This window comes from Nannospalax galili, unplaced genomic scaffold, assembly GCF_000622305.1.
Source record: "Nannospalax galili isolate Female #2095 unplaced genomic scaffold, S.galili_v1.0 scaffold648, whole genome shotgun sequence".
NCBI lineage: Eukaryota > Metazoa > Chordata > Mammalia > Rodentia > Spalacidae > Nannospalax > Nannospalax galili.
Window position 1 is genome coordinate 7,330,782 of NW_008360311.1, and position 16,032 is coordinate 7,346,813.

The following is a 16,032-nucleotide window of genomic DNA, read 5'->3' on the forward strand; positions in this document are numbered from 1 at the left end:
GGGAGGGAGGGAGGGAGGGAGGGAGGGAGGAAATGCCCTTGTACATAAGTGGGAATGACAGAACGGGCTTTGAGGGAAAGAAAGTACAAATTGCTCTCGACCCAGAACAGCAACAGACGCCCCGGCTGTATCCCCAGACACCACAGAGCTCCGTCCTGAAGTGTCTGCAGATAATGACAGTAATGTTATTGGGGCACGTACTCATCCTTTGGCGATGGGCCATTTAGAATACATGCAGGTTTGAATTTCCACTCTTCATGACTGGAACCCAAAACTCAGTAGTGGATTATGGGGTCTCACAGGCAGCAGATGGGTGTGGACGTCTGTTGGCTGGGACACCGAAGCAGACGGTGCTGGGATTTCCATTCTGTGGAAAGGGACAGAGGAGCCAAAGCTTCGGCCAGTTCAGGGGGTCAAGTGCACATAGTTTAGGCAGCCACTGAAAACATAATGTCACATTGCCTTCAAATTAGTCAATGTTTGGTACATAATTAAGGTAAATAAATGATTTTGTTTGGCACTATTCTAAATTTGATGACTATCCCAAGTTAAGATAGATACACTAGGCAGCAGATCTAAAATAATGTCCAGCTTCTTGGTGACTAGTTGCTGAATTGTGTGGAAAATGGAACTCATATGACAGCATTTGTCAGTACTGGGGGCCCTCTAGCAGAGAGCTGCCACCAAGCTCAGGTAAAGTAACCCTGGGCTGAGTGAAATGCCAGGTAGCCCATGCTGGTTGGGGGACCGTGATTTCTCCTTTGTGGAGAAGACATTTTTCCATTACATTTACCATGGAAGCAATCACCTTATTAAAGAAGAGGACAAAGCCTTGGGGGTAGCTGGGTATTTGAGCAATTGTTTCCCATTTACAAGGCCCTGCCCAGGTGTGGAGGGAAAGGAGGAGGAAAGGACGGAAAAGTGAGGCTGGTATAAGTCATCTTGTCACAGAAACACAGCTAAAAATCAGACCAGAGGGAAAAGCGCACAGGAGTACTTCCTCCCAGAAATTGATTTTCCTTTTCTGGTCAGGTATGTAGGTGGTGTGCAGTACTGCTGTTTGGAAGAAGATAATCTCTCTAGAAAACCACTTGTCAATGACCACACTTTTCAAAAGTTCAATTTAAAAATACTTTGCCCAAACTAGAAAGACTGAAAAATGTCTTGAAGTCGTGAGAGGTAGGCTTTGTGCTACTCCAGTGAAGGCTGACTGGAGAGAGAGGAGAGAGAAGAGAGTTTCAGAAGTGAGATCATTAAACAGCCATAGAAACAGAATAAGGGATTTTCCTTTCTCACACCAGTATAAAGTGTAACAAATCATACTTTAGTAAATGGGGTTGAGATATGATTCAGAAATCTAGACTCAATTTCTGTCACTTTTTTTTTTTTGGTCTTTTTGAGACAGGGTCTTCCTCTAGCCCCAGCTGGCCTGGATTCACTATGGAGACCAGGCTGGCCTCGAACTTCCAGAGATCCGCCTGCCTCTGCCTCCCAAGTGCTGGGAATTTCTGTCGCTTTTATTTTCTTTATGAAATTAAGGATTCCACCGGTTTTTGGACTTTGATATCCAGATAAGATAAACTCCAGGGACCACGGCAGACCAGTTCTGATATTTACATTGTGTTGAGCAAAACCACAGCATCTCAGGAGTCTCTGCCTTTCTCTGCTTATTCTGTGCTTTTGCGCTGTCCGTTGTGTCTGCGTAGATACCAACATTCACGGAAAGACTGACAAGAGAACAGAGCCACTCAGAAACGACTGCACCTTACAAAAGCTAGCATGATCCCAGCACTTGTGGATTAATAGATACACAGTTGTTACAATATGTAATTTCCATTTTTACTGTTTTACTTATATGCATTCATTATTGTGTATTGTAATAAGTTATGAAACATAATTTTTAATTACTTAACACCATCATGTAAGTAGAAAATAGTTCCTACAGGTGTAAGCATTGATATAGCTCACATGACATTTATTAATCTCTAGTCTACATGGTTCAGAAAATGACTTCTTAAATACTCACTTTTTTCCTTTGCTAGAAACTCTTGAGCAGAGTAAGTTTCTATGAATTACTGGCTGTTAGCAAAGGATATGAACGTTTTGCAACAGTTAAAATTTGTTTCTTGGTTGCTTTCTCTTTGTGCTGCGCCAACATATAATGAGGAATCAGTATCATGCAAGTGTCAGTTTGATGGGGGAGGTCCTGGTGTTCTCAAGGAGGGTGACTGTCAGACAAGAGTCACAGAATGTGCATGATTTCTGAAACAAGCCCATCAAGGCAAAAGAAAAGTGTATCTCTCTGAGTTACTATTTTCCAAGTACTATCTTGGATGCAGTGATACAGTGATCAGGGAGAGGTTGAAATCGAAAAGGAAGAAGGCTGTGACCTTGACTCTCGGGGACTCTGCCTTGTAAGTGATTGGAGACAATGGAGTGGTAAATCCTCCTGTGAACACTAATAAGCTTCCTATATACTTTCTAAATTGAAAATACCCAGAAAAGTTATGTGTAGAGTTAGACTCCTTAGTCTATCCTATCAATCAGGTGATTTAGGAAAATTTCTAGAAAAATGTTGGAATATGGCAAGTACTTATTTTTAAATATATTGCTGTGATTATAAGGGCCTTCCCCGTATTATTTTGAATAATGTGATGAACCAGAGGACTACAGGGTCGGGGAGTCAAGTAACAGTCGTCCATAACTGGGATGCTTTGCTGCCTTGAAAAGTTGTCAGACTCTAAGCAAATGTCTGTAGTTCCCAAGGAAAATGTTAGTGGTTCTTCTAAGGTGAAATTGCTAATCTTTAACTTTAGAGAATGCTTCTCATACAGATGGTGTATTAGTTACTTATTGATATGACAAAGTACCGGACAAAAAGCAACTTAAAAAAGGATTTCTTGTCACTCACAGTTTGAGCGTAGGGAAGGCATGAAGGCAGTTTCGTGAAGCAGCTGGTAGGGTCGTGTCTGCAGTCAGGAAGCAGAGGGTGATGAGTACTGGTGCTTAGCTTTGCCTTTCTCCCTTTCCATTTTGTTTAGTCTGTCCCCAAAGCTCCCCACAGGATTGTGTCTCCATATTCAGAATGATCTTCCCTCTTCAGTTAACCCTCTCTGGAAATGCCCCCACAGACATGTCCAGAGGTGTGTCTCCAGGGCCTTCCTGGACTAGTCCCCTGATCACAGGTGGCAAAGGCCAGTTTCTGGGATTGCTTAAAAGGTATCACCGTGCAAAGCAGTGGGGGAGGTGGAGATGCCTAGGGGATGTAAGGGGAGGGGGGAGACAGAGTAAGTCTGATTTGAAGGGTCTGTACAGGTGTGGAAATCTTCACTCTGAGGGCAGCACAGCATCACCGTCCTCCTGGGTTGATTGGTAGGGAGGTTCTATGATAACCAAGAAGACAGTTTTGAAGAAACGCATGCTGGACCTAGCTAGCCATGGATGCTTTTTGCAAGCTGCATCTCCCTGCAGAGAAGACCAAGATTATCTCATCAGAGCGAGGAAACAGACTCCTTTCTACCTGATTATGTATGAAGAATCTGATTGATTTGTCTGCATCCATTTCACCCTCTTTGTCCAACCAATCCTGCCTGAATTCTCGGTGCATACGCTCTTCTGGGAACTGGAGCGACCTAACAGGATGTGGCATAGTCTGTCTACTGTCACGAAGCCAGAGAAACAAATTAAACCAGCAGTTGTCATAAGCTGTGCCGAGAGCGCTGGGAGGGAAGGACAGACGGTACAGAGTGGCCTGAGGAATAATATAGTCCAGGGGACGGGGAGATGGCTAAGTGAGGACTGTGTGCAGGAACTATCACAGAGGAACTGGGAAACATTGTCCTCCACAGACACTGGCAGGTCCTAGAGGTGAAAGCTAGAGCAGAATGTGTGGGGAGAGGAAGGCGCATAATGGTTCCTAGGCCTGGAGTTTGAGAGGGTGGTTCGAGTTGAGTCCTGAGCAGCAGGTGGGCTCCAGACTGCATGAGCGCCTTGAGAGAATTAGAATTTTGTTGTAAGGCATCGTGTGGAGCTAAAGCAATTTGCTGGTTTGTTTTCATGAGGAGAGCAGTGACTGGTTTGTGAGGGGGCCAGAGATTGCAGCTTGTGAAGGGAGCAGCAGCTACAGTGTGAAGAATGTGTTTAAACAGAAAGGGAGATATAGGAGGTTCTGCGGTGATCCAGAGGAGATGGCTCAGGCACAGGAATGGACCCCTGTGAAGGAGCTGAGAGAAAAGGTGGGGATCTACAGGGCCTGGAAGTGACTGCATGTGAGACTGAGGAAGCAGAAGAGCGAGGGACGGTAACTGAGTTCACCCTGGGAAGCCCAGGCCTGAAGATGCCACGGTGGGGTATGCAGCTCTGAACACCAGGTTTGGGAAGTTCAGTGATGTCATCTGGGAAGCTTGGGCTTGGGACGCCTGGGAGTCATCTGAAGTGGGTCCCGAATGCAGTCAGATATTACAGGTTCAGTAGAGCCTTGGCTTAGCGATATGGATCTACGAATCATCAGGAGGAAGATGGTAGTGATCACCCAGGAAGAGAGAGAAAGAGCGACTAGAGCCTGAGGAATGAGGGCGGCTAAGGGGAAGGTGAAATAAAATGAGTCTGTAAAGTAGATTGAGAAGAACTGGTCTGGATTGTAAGCCAACAGGCATGACAGTGCAGAGCTGGAAACTGAGGCAGAGTGACGCTGTTTGCACCTGTGAAGACCAGGGGACTGGGCCACTAAATTTAGTGACGGAATGGCATCCCGGTAGTCTAGAGGAAAGGGCCTGTTGTAGCCTTCCACTTCCGGCCCTGGTTTTGTCAATCAAATTCCCATAACGATTGCGTGAACACTGGGAACAGATGGAACGCAGGGGGAGGACCTCTTCAGTACAGTGCCGAGCTGAGGAGCTTCCATGGCAATCCCTCAGGTCCAGTGTCTGGCCACAGCTTCGTTACTAAGTAATGTCAGCTGTTTAGTCAGGGGGAGATGAAGCACTACTTAAGACTGCTGTAAGGTTTTTAAAGCTAAAGTCCAATGAAACAGGTACTTTAATGCATGAGGATTAACTATCCAGAACACCACAAGCATTAACATTTCAGTGAACAAAAATTTTACTGCTATAGGTATATGTGATATTATTAGGCACTTATTTCTAAATTTCTTTTTTTCTTAAGCAGAAACTTAGTTGCTTAGTTGCATCAGAGGCAGAAGCAGGCAGATCAATGTAAGATTGAGGCCAGCGTGGTCTACATAGCCAGTTCCAGGCCAGCTGGGGCTACAGGGAGACTCTGTTTCAAAAACAAACAAAACCCCAAAGCTGCACTTCTGTGTCTTAAATATATGATTTTATTATTATTAAAAATGATTCTGGGGGCTGGCTGGAGAGATGGCTCAGAGGTTAAGAGCACTGACTGCTCTTGCAGAGGACCCGGGTTCGATTCCCAGCACCCACATGGTGGCTACAAACCGTCCTTAACTCCAGTTCCAGGGGAATCCGAAGCCTTCTGACCTCCGTGGCATTGCACGACACGGGTGCACCCACATACATGCAGGTAATACACTCATACCCATAAAATAAAAATAATAAAACATTTTAAAAAATGATTCTGTACTGCAGGACTCTGCTTTTTTTTCTTAAAGAGTGAGGATAAATATTCTTTCTTCCTCGATTTGGTGTTTGAGGGACTTTTTGTCCTCTGTATTGTCAGTCTTTGAGCTTGGACAGTTGCGCCTCTTAAATTCAGTGTCATAGAGAGCGGTGGAGATGTGGCAGAATAGAAGGAAATCGCTGTGACTGGCTTTGGTAAGTAGCCCAAGGGCACAGTTTTCTTGGTCAAGTCAGTGCTTTCTTTAGGAGACGGAAGCAGGGCATCCTTACCCTCATAGCATAACCAGCTGCAGGGTGGATTTCCATATAGTTCAAGTTTGCTTTTCCCTCCTCCAAAGGTATGTAGTCTTAGAATTTATAATGAAGTTATCCTTGGGTTCCATATCAACACGAGCCTCATTACATACAGCGATTGAAGAGTCCTTTGTATTTTGAGAACACACACACACACACACACACACACACACGGGGGGGGGCACACACATATATCTCACTTGTTTCACGAAGTAGTTCATCACCTATATTTTATACTAATGAATCTGACACTCAGTGGTGGATACTAAATGGCCGTCTGTAGGCACACAGCGTGATTACACAGCTGGATCATTCCCCCATTTCTCTGCCCATTTCTGATTATTTTTACCTCAGCTCTTATGTTCTCTAGAGGTTATTTTGCCACTCTTGGGAATTCTGTAGAAATTAGGAAAATACTTGCTTCTCAAAGTGGACAGAAATACTTGGCCCTGTCAGAGATGAAATACAGTTAGATAGGAGACTGACGCACCTATGGGCTGGGGCAAGCCTGAGCTTTCCTTGCAGTTGATCTTTTCTTAATCAACAGAAGGACTAACTTGCATTTGGCTTTGAAGAGTGTTTACTGCTGTTAGCAACCTATAAGACCCTGGTGACTTTGTGAAATTGGCTTCTTGAGAAAATTCAGGTGAAGGCTCAGGGAGATTTCTATGCTCTCTCCAACTTCTCACGACCGCCTCAGTTTCAAGTTGCTGCGAAGAGAGGATTCAGATATTTCACTTTCTGTGGAGTGCCAAGAATTAGGTGTTTTGTTCTTGTTGTTTTGGTCTTGGAAACAGAGTTTACACGTGGCTATGCAGAAAACCAATAGTGGAGCTGCCAAGAATTCTGATTGAAAGTAATTCTCAGTTAGCACTCAGGAGAAAGGGTGGTCCTCATTAACACAGGTCTGCTACAGGGTGGTGGCCAGGCCTGGGGTTTGTATAAGCACATATGTGCTTGACATTTCTCTCTGAGAAATGCTACTTTATTTGATTGTTGCAACACTCTATGGGGAGAGCTCCATTAATTTTCAGTTCAAGAAGATACTATACTAAGGCAGAGAGAGACACAGATGCACGGTGACCGTGTGGTAGAGTTAGTATTCACACTGTGAGCTCAAACTCAAATGCTTCCCCTGCAAAATCGGAAACTTCAGTATCTGCAAAATTGGAAAATATTCCCTTTTTTATCTGAGTTTTCAGTTTAGTAATAAGCAGAACACCTTAGCAAAGATACAGCTACAAGAATGTCCACTGAACACTTCTAATATCATACACGTGCAAAGGAAAGCCACCCAAATACCCATCAGTATGACATCACACACCCATTGTATTGGGTTCTTTGTACATTGCTGTGCTTACTGTGATAAAATGCCTGACAGGCAACTTACAGAAGGAAGGGTTTGTTTGGCTAACAGTTCCCAGCAGGGGGTGCATGGAAGCAGGGGCAGGGGCACAAGGAGGCTGTTCACATTGCACCAGCAGTCGCAAGCAGAGTGGGAGAGGCCAGGCTATAAAACCTTAAGGCCTGCTCCCAGGGAGTCCCTTCCTCTAGTCAGACAAAGCCCCTAAAGGTTCCATAACTTTCCCACACAGTGCCACCATCTGGAGACACATGAGCCTATGGGGAGCCATTTCTCATCCAAGCCACAACACACCCATCATGCTGAGGAATGCTCAGCTAGGGATAGAAACCATGAGATAGTCATTCACACTAACATGGAAAGAGGAGCAAGACTGGATGGAAAGACAGCCATTTCCAAGGCAATTTAGTATGAGGCTTCTTTTTCAAAGATAGAATAGAAATAAAGTTGGATTAGCCGAAATGAAAAGAAGAAAAACGAGTGTGTGATGTGGGTTGTACAGCCACTACTGATCACTGATGTGTGAGAGTGGAGAGTTCCTGTGTTTTTGGTGATATGCTTGTTCCATTCAGCAGGTGTTTACCGAAAGTCCGTTATATACCAGATACCTAGTGTTGAGGATGTACAGAGAGCTTGTATTCTGGATCGAGATAACAAAATGAGTAAATAAATGATTACCATTTGGGTTTTGATAAGCAAAGTGCAGATTCTATAGTAAAAGTTCCTTTTGTAAAATTAAAGAAAAAGAGAAGACCATTATCAAAGATAAGGGAGGTGGTTCTGAGGGAGTTAGCTCTTGGAGGATAGGTCGTGAGGGAAGAGGCTGGCAACCCAAATAAAGCTAGTGGGGTAGACGAAGTGAGCCGTCAGTGCTGACAGCACCACAGGCTCGGAGGGAGGCTTGGCAACCCACTCAGATCTGCAGGCTAGTGACTTTTTGTAGTTAACCATTTCTGTATGGAAATAAATTAGATGTCATATCTGATTCTTGTATTCATTGATACTTATTTTTTAAAAGAATATCTTTATTTATTGTTTGACAATTTCATTCATATAAACAATTTATTTTTATTATATTCACCCCAACTCTCCCCTCCCATACCCCCAGGTAACCCCCAGTACATCCACTTCTCCTTCATGTCCTTTCTCTCTTTTTTTTTTCTTTCTTTACTTTTTTTTTTAATGCCTACTCAGTCCAATAGGTGCTGCCTGTGGCATGTTGTCTAGTTTTGTTGGCTTGATCTTGCAAAGATCATGTGTAAGTGACCTTATCTGTAGTCCATTCATGAGTGCAGTGGCCATGCCATGCCTAGAAGACACCATCTCACAGCACTTCTCCCCATCTTCTGCCTCTTACATTTTTTTCTCTTCCACAGTGTAACCTGAGCTTTGGGCGGGATGTGTGTGTATAGATGTCCCACTTAAGGATGAGCACTCAATGGTCATTTATTCTCAACACTTTGACCATATATGAGTCTCTAAATCAACTGTTGACCATTGCAGAGAGAAGCTTCTTTGGCCAAGGTTGAGAGCAGCACTAATCCAGCAGTAATCAGCTGTCAATAATTCTTTGACAGATTGGGGCCTGCTGTTCATTTCCACAGTTCTGCGCTGCATTTCTGTCTGCCTAAGTTTGCATAGGTCTTGTGCATGCTGACACCATTGCTTTAGGTTTGTATGAGAAGGGTCCCAGGCATCTGTAGGACCATTTCCATATGGTCATGCACCTCTTCCCTGGCTCTTATCATCTTTCTGCTCCCTATTCCACAATGGCTCCTGAGCCCTGGATGGGTGGATTTTAATACAGGAGTCCTGTCCAAGGACCCACACTCTGCAGACTCTTATTCTCTGTGTTTTGGCCATTTGTGACCTTCTGTGTTCCTGGCCCTCTGTTGCATGAGGGAGCTTCATTGATGAGAACTGAGAGACGCCTCAGTGTCCTCTTCATCACTTGTGCTATGTTCTGTGAGTGATACTTATTTAAACAAAAACGTGGATTATTTTGTTGTTTGGTTGTTGTTGTTGTTTGAGACAGTGTCTGTATCCCCAGCTGACCTAGAACCCACTGTGTAGATTAGGCTGGCCTGGATCTCATAGAGATCCTCCTGTCTCTGTCTACTGAGTGCTGGGATTAAAGGCATGAGCCACCATGGCCAGGTTTGTTTTCTTTATTATATTAAGCTTCCTAATACCAAAAGCCCATAAAAGAGCACGTTTGTACTTGTTATTTTTCATTTAGAAAATTATGAGTTGTGAAATAGAACATGTGAACACCTCTTTTATAAGATAATTGGTAAAATAGAAGTAAGAGGTAGAATCTTTTCCGTTTCTTAGTAGTAATACTGTTTTATGATGAACTTCAGAATTTGCACTGAGCCTTGCCAGGTGGTACATGCCTGTCGTTGGAGAGCCGAAGCAGGAACATACCGACTTCAAGGCAAGACTCGGGCACATACAGATCCTGTGGCAAACTATTTTTTACACAAATTGGTATTATAAACTAGGAGAGCTGACATGTTAGAAAATGGAAACTAGGTTTTTCAAGACCATATTAATTGGTGGAATTTTTTTTCATACAATCTTTAATTCCCTAGCAGTTTATCTTTAAGTTGAAGTTGGCAGAGAAATAACCAAATCTCTTAACTTTTTATGTGTTATATCAAAATCTCAGGCCAGTGTTTGTGTATGCTGAACACAAGTTTGTCCTTCATGGTCCTGGACACCAGTTGCTCGAGATGTGAATACAGTATGGACTCTGATCTCAGACACAAATTTTCTGGACAGAAAGACAGGTAGTTAAGAAGAAGAAAGCGAGTGTGACCTGTGGAAGGGGATGTACCGGTGTGCATGGATGTGTAGGGACCCAAATCTGAGTGATTTGATTTGTCACTGGTAGATGCTACTTAACTAGGCTTTGCTAAGCAGAGTCCTCCTGCCCCCAAAGCAGGGTTAAACACTTAAGCATCTGTTCTGTAACTTGTTGGGGAGAGAACGTCAAGAGCCAGCACATCTGCAGGTTGTAGGTTGGATGGATTCTTCCTCCCTGTAAGCTCCATGTTGCCTGCTTGGTACACTCGATAAGTACACATGCCACAGAGTTCTCAGCTTTCCAGACTGAGGGCTTTTTAAAACTTATTTAATATTCCTATACATATGTGATGTGTTTTGATCAAATCCAACCCCTCTTCCCTCCCCTCTGATTTCAGTTTTGCAGTAGATGGGGTTTAACGCAGAGATCCACAACTGGCCAACAAACAGAATAAGCAACTTCTGAGCTCTCGGTTCTCAGTGGGACACATCTGTAGAACACTGCTTCTGCCAAAGCTCAGGGGTCATCGTGAAAGAGGACTCAGAAAGACTGTAAGAGCCAGAGGTGATGGATGACTACAACAGACAGTGTTCAGACACGAGTATGTAGTGTAGTTGCATGTATGAACTCACAGTGCTTGTGACAGCGTGCGCAAGACCCGCACAAGCTCAAGCCAGACAAAATCCCAGCATGGGAGTGGTGGGGGGCATAGGCACAAAGTTCCACTTCTTAACTGAGAAGCTGTTGGCCATTGATAGCTGCTAGGGGAGGGATAGGCAGTTTTATTTAAGAGTGTGACACTGGCTGGGTAGAGGGTAGGTTGGCTATGTTCCAGAGGATGGACCCACATCCCAGAGTGTTTGGGGAACACAACATGGACTTGATGGTCTTAGAAAAAGAGGATGGGAAGTTGGGGGGTTAGGGAGATGGGGTGGATCTGAGAGGATCTGGAGGAGGAGATTGACTATGATTAAAATATATCACATCAAATTCCTAAAGAGCTTACAAAAATGTTCTTTAGGAATGTTTTATTAATCCTGGTGTGGTGGTACACTCTTAATCCCAGCCCTGGGGTGGCAGAGGCAGGTGGATCTCTGTAAGATCGAGGCCAGCCTGGTCTACATAGCAAGTTCCAGGCCAGCTGTGGCTACAGGCAGACTCTGTCTCAAAAAATATTTTATCAATAATCATAAGTAGATAATGTGCTTTGATCAAATCCTCCCTCTAGTCTCTGTAGTTCCTCCCCTATCCTCCCCACCACTTTTCCTTCTCATGTGCTCTTCAATTTTAAGTCCAACTGAGTCCATTTACTGCGTCTGTGTGAGCATGAATATAGGCTCATCCACTGAAGCATGGGCAGACTCTCAGGAACCATGTCCCTCAAGAAAATGGGCCCGTCTGCATACCCTCAGTAGCCATCAGCTATCAATACCTCCTCATTCAGAGGTGGGAATTCGTAAATCCCTCCCTCATCCAAGCAGGGGTATTTGGCTGGCTTGATCTTGAGCAGACCTTGTGAACACAGGTGCTGTGAGTTTATGTATGCAGTATCTCTAGATATTGTATACAGTTTCTCTAGAGATGTCCACATCCTCTGGCTCTTAGACTCTTTCTACTTCCTCCTCCTCAATGGTCCCTGAGCCTTGGAGGGGGGCGGGTGTGATGTTAGGACAGTATAAGAACCAATGTCACATAACCCCTGAGTAGAGTTCAAATAGGACACTGGTGCGACATGGGGAAATGGAGACACCCCTTCCTTTTAGGAGGTTATTCTAGATTATTCCCTGTCACTAAATCCTGGCTAGTTAAGAATGGAAATGTGAAGTTCCTCAAAGATCATTCCTTTTTCTATTTTGGGACATTAAAATACAGATATAATTTTCAAAAACCTGTAAATGGCTTCGGTCATATGGCAGACTCTCCTGTGCTTGGGAAGTAATTTTTTTAACATTCAAAAAAGAATGGCATCACTTTGAGGCATAGGTTCTCACAGGTTGTGGAGTTGGTTGGCCCAGCCAGGCCTCTAGGTGACAAAACCTTTGTGACTGCTGGCCCCAGACCAGGCAGGTGGAATCGATTCCACAGCTGCCCATGGAGAAGCTGCCGTAGACTTACTTCAGGGTTCCGCAGCTGACACTCAAAGCAGACCTGCCAGTTTTCCTTTCTTTGCTCTCCCTGAAAGCATAAACAACTCCTTTTTTTTTCCCCCCTGGCTTGTGTACTGAGAATTCCACATGACAAATTTGAGGGTGGGTATAAAGGTCATGCACAATATTTCTAAGCTCTAAAACCAACAGCCTGAGTGAACAGCAATGTTGGTCCCCGACCCACCGGAGTCACCTGGGTTCACGCTCTGGAATTTTTCTCAGTGTGACAGCTTCTGCAAGGACTCAGCACCTGCTCTACATCCAAGTACCTGAAGCCACAAACAGATGAAAGCAATATGTACCCCAAAGATTGGAAACATTCAGAAATTGCCTTTAATGATATCTAAAATTTGTGTATTGTGTACATGTGTGCATGTGGTGGGGGGCAGGGATCAATATCTGCTTTTATTCTCAGGCATCTTCCACCTTAATTAATTAACTGACTTTTTCATTATTTTATTTTTAGACAGGGTCTCTTGCTAGCCTGGAGCTGTGCAATTAGACTAGACCCCTCCTGTCTCAGCCTCCCCAGTGCCTGGATTACAAGGGCTCTTCATTACACCCAACTTTTGCCATCTTAAATTTATATGATGGGATTCTTGGCAAAAAGTAGGTGCAGATAATGCCTCTGAAATATAATTTGATTTCTCAAGTTCAAGTTCACCGTCTTCTTAGAGCCGTTTGTTTGTGAACTAGGCTCTTAGTCTGTACGGCCTAATCACACCCACTGCAGAGCACCAGTATGCTCTTGAGTAAAACCCCCAAATACACTGAGCAGGTATGTACAGGATGGAGTGCACTGCGTTGACGGCTCCTTATCTCTTCTTGGTCCCCATGCTCCAGGTGGGAGAGTTCAGAGCACACGCTGCCGAGTGGACAGCCAACGTCACTGCGGAGTTCAAAGAAACCAGGCGGCGGCTGAGTGTGGAGATCTATGATAAGTTCCAGCGTGCCACGTCAGTGAAACGGAAGCTCTCCGCAGAGCTGGCTGGGAACCACAACCAGGAGCTGACGCCTTGTAGGAGGACCCTGTCAGTGAACCACCTGACCAGTGAGAGGGACGTCTTGCCTCCCTTACTGAAGGCTGAGAGCATCTATTTGAATGGTCTGACACCACACTGTGCTGGGGAAGAGATAGCTGTAATTGAGAACATTAAGTAGCTCTCTTTTGGACAGTCACAGTGGAGAGTTCTCTAGGCTCTTTATGACCTGCCGGTAGCATCTAAACATTGTGCATGATGAACTCTAAGGAAAAGCAAATAGATACACCCATCTGGTCACCTGCCATCCAGGGAGTGCCTGGTCCTGGGCCAGCACTCTCTTTCGAGGAGGCTTATGAGCTGCCCGCTGAGTGAGTGGACAGACAGCCGATGTCTGATGCCTTCTTGTGCCCAGACTGTTTTCCTCCCCCCTTTTTCCTAACGTGCCATAAAGGCCTCAGAATGAATTAGAACAGTCTTGGTAATCGCATAGCTTGGAGGGATCAGTCCTTGACTTTTCAGGGTTTACCTAACTGAGCCTGGATACAGAGCACTTAGGGATGACGATGTTTCTTTCTGTAAATGGCAAGAAGTTCTTATGCAGCCTTTTACCTAAGAAATTTTCTGTCAGTGCCTTATCTTATGAAGAAACAGAACTCTCTCTAGCGAACGTGTGGTTGCCCCTCCCTGCCTCCTCCCTGGGCTCACCTCTGCCGTCTTTTACGCCTCGTCCCCCCCTTCCAATTCCATACCTTGCTGGAAGCAGTGTGTGGATTGATTGAATTGATGATGCTCAAGGAAGGAACAGATGCCAAGCGTGGCACTGAAGCAGCAGTCAGAAACGCTAGCGTCAAAGGCACTGCAGAGGAGGGCGATGCAGAGACAGCCTCTGAGTATTTATTTGACTCAGGTACCAATGGTACAGCTCTATATATGTACAGCATAATATTACCAGGCCAGTGACTTTGGCTGCCTCTACACAGACCCCCTTTCCCGGCAGTATTTGGAATTTATCATTTATTAATAACTAGTCATTTTTAAAGGCAGAAGAGAGCTCATGTGTCATATATATATATATATATATACATACATAGATGTATATATATGAGATCTAATAGAAGAAAACCGCTCACATTGATTGTCACCATGAAGTGAGTTCAGGCAGTTGGTATGAATTCATTCTGATGAAACAAAGTAGCAAAGCATTGTGTTTGGAGTACTTGCTAATAAACATATCACTGCCAACCTCCATTTACTTCGTGATGTACGGAAAGCTTACATCATTTTCTTTTATTGAGTGGTTCTTGCCAAATTGAAGGGTTGGGGTGATGCCCAGTGAGGGGTGGAGGTGCAGTCCCAGCTGACCAAGGGTCCCTCTGGAGTCCTGATGCGGTGTGAGTACAGACGCTGGGCTTGCGATCATTGTGACATTTGCACATGGAACAGTGGAGACTGGTGATATGATTCATCTGTAACATAAGAGGAAACACTCGTAGCACAATTTAAATCCTGAGAATTATTTTAAGATAGAGAAGGCCAATAATCCTTTTTAGCTCAAACTTATATTCTGAATTCTTTTGGGTGTTTTCAAGATTCAGAAAAGAAAATCAGTAAACGCACACAGTAAATTGCTAACCTTTCCTTCTATTTTCATATTCACATCTACTGTACACTGTATATATTTTTTAAATACAGAAGGAAAATAATTTCCCTATATTTAATTGCAAGATCAGTTTCCTTTCCTTTGGGGGAAGGGCCAGGCATATGTGAACAAGTGGCATTCAGATTAAAATCTTAAGAAATAAACACAGAAGCCTCAAAAAATAAAACACCAAGAGATTGATATTTTCCAAAATTTGAATTTAAGCTGTAAATGTAAATATTCAGTTAGCTTGCTGAGAGTACTTTTATAAACCTACAAAAATTCTAAACAAAATTTTAGAAAGCCAGGCTCTTTTAGAAAGAAAGCTACGCCCATTTCCTCAATAGCGGTTTGAAAACTCATATGGTGGGATGCACCATGTATAAACTGTGAACTGTATCAACAAATAAAGTTTGTAATTAAAGCCTGTGCTCTCCGAGGCTCCTGTTTGCTGTGAGAACGTAGATCTGATTCAAGCTAGGTGGAACTACAGGATGTCAATTTTCTTGATTAATTTTCGTTCCTTCATTCACAATATTCACAAAATAGTTTGGGTTTGGGCCATGCTGAGGATTGAACCCAGGGCCTTCAGCATGCGTCCGTGGCAAAGTATTTTATTTCAGATGTTTGCTTGTTCAGCCAGAGTAGCCCAGGCTGGCCTCCAGTGTGTGACTTTCCTGTCTCACATCCAGAATGCTGGGATTCTAGGCATGTGCTGCCACACCTCTGCTTCAAGGAATATTACCTCTTCTGACGCTGTAACGCTCCTTTGTTAAAAGCGTGCGGAATAGTCTTATTTGGAAGCTGCTAACCACAATCAGATATACTGAAATTACTTTTTGGAATAGGGCATTCTAAATAGCATATAAATCTAAGATTGTTTCTATTATATCCTATCCTATGTTGAAGTCATTGTTAGAACATGGCTTGACACTGAGGTAGTCAGAATACTGAACACAGACAGGTGGCTGCTGTTTGTAAGAAAAAGATAACCACACAAGTCCTCCAAGGCTCAGGGATCATCAAAGATGGGGAGGACGGATTATAAGAGCCACAGACAGTGGATGTCTGTGCTAAAACATTATTTGCCAGACATGACAAGGGCAGTTGCACACGTGAACTTACAGTAGCTGGGACAGCATGCTCAAGACCTGTGCAAGATCAAGCCAGCCAAATTCCAGCATGGAGGGGGAGGAGCTC

At 44.1% G+C, this 16,032-nt stretch overlaps 1 protein-coding gene across 4 annotated transcripts in view; it reads left to right on the top strand.

Moving 5' to 3' along the window:
• Positions 1-15,257, top strand: part of Kcnk2 (potassium two pore domain channel subfamily K member 2) — a 243,405-nt gene extending 228,148 nt beyond the window's left edge. For all 4 annotated transcript variants that reach the window (XM_008824862.2, XM_029559485.1, XM_029559486.1 and 1 more), the window contains exon 7: positions 13,054-15,257. In XM_008824862.2, the coding sequence (XP_008823084.1) occupies positions 13,054-13,371 (318 nt within the window). In that variant the 3' untranslated portion in view covers positions 13,372-15,257. The remainder of the gene's footprint in view (positions 1-13,053) is intronic.
• The last annotated feature ends 775 nt before the right edge of the window (positions 15,258-16,032 follow it).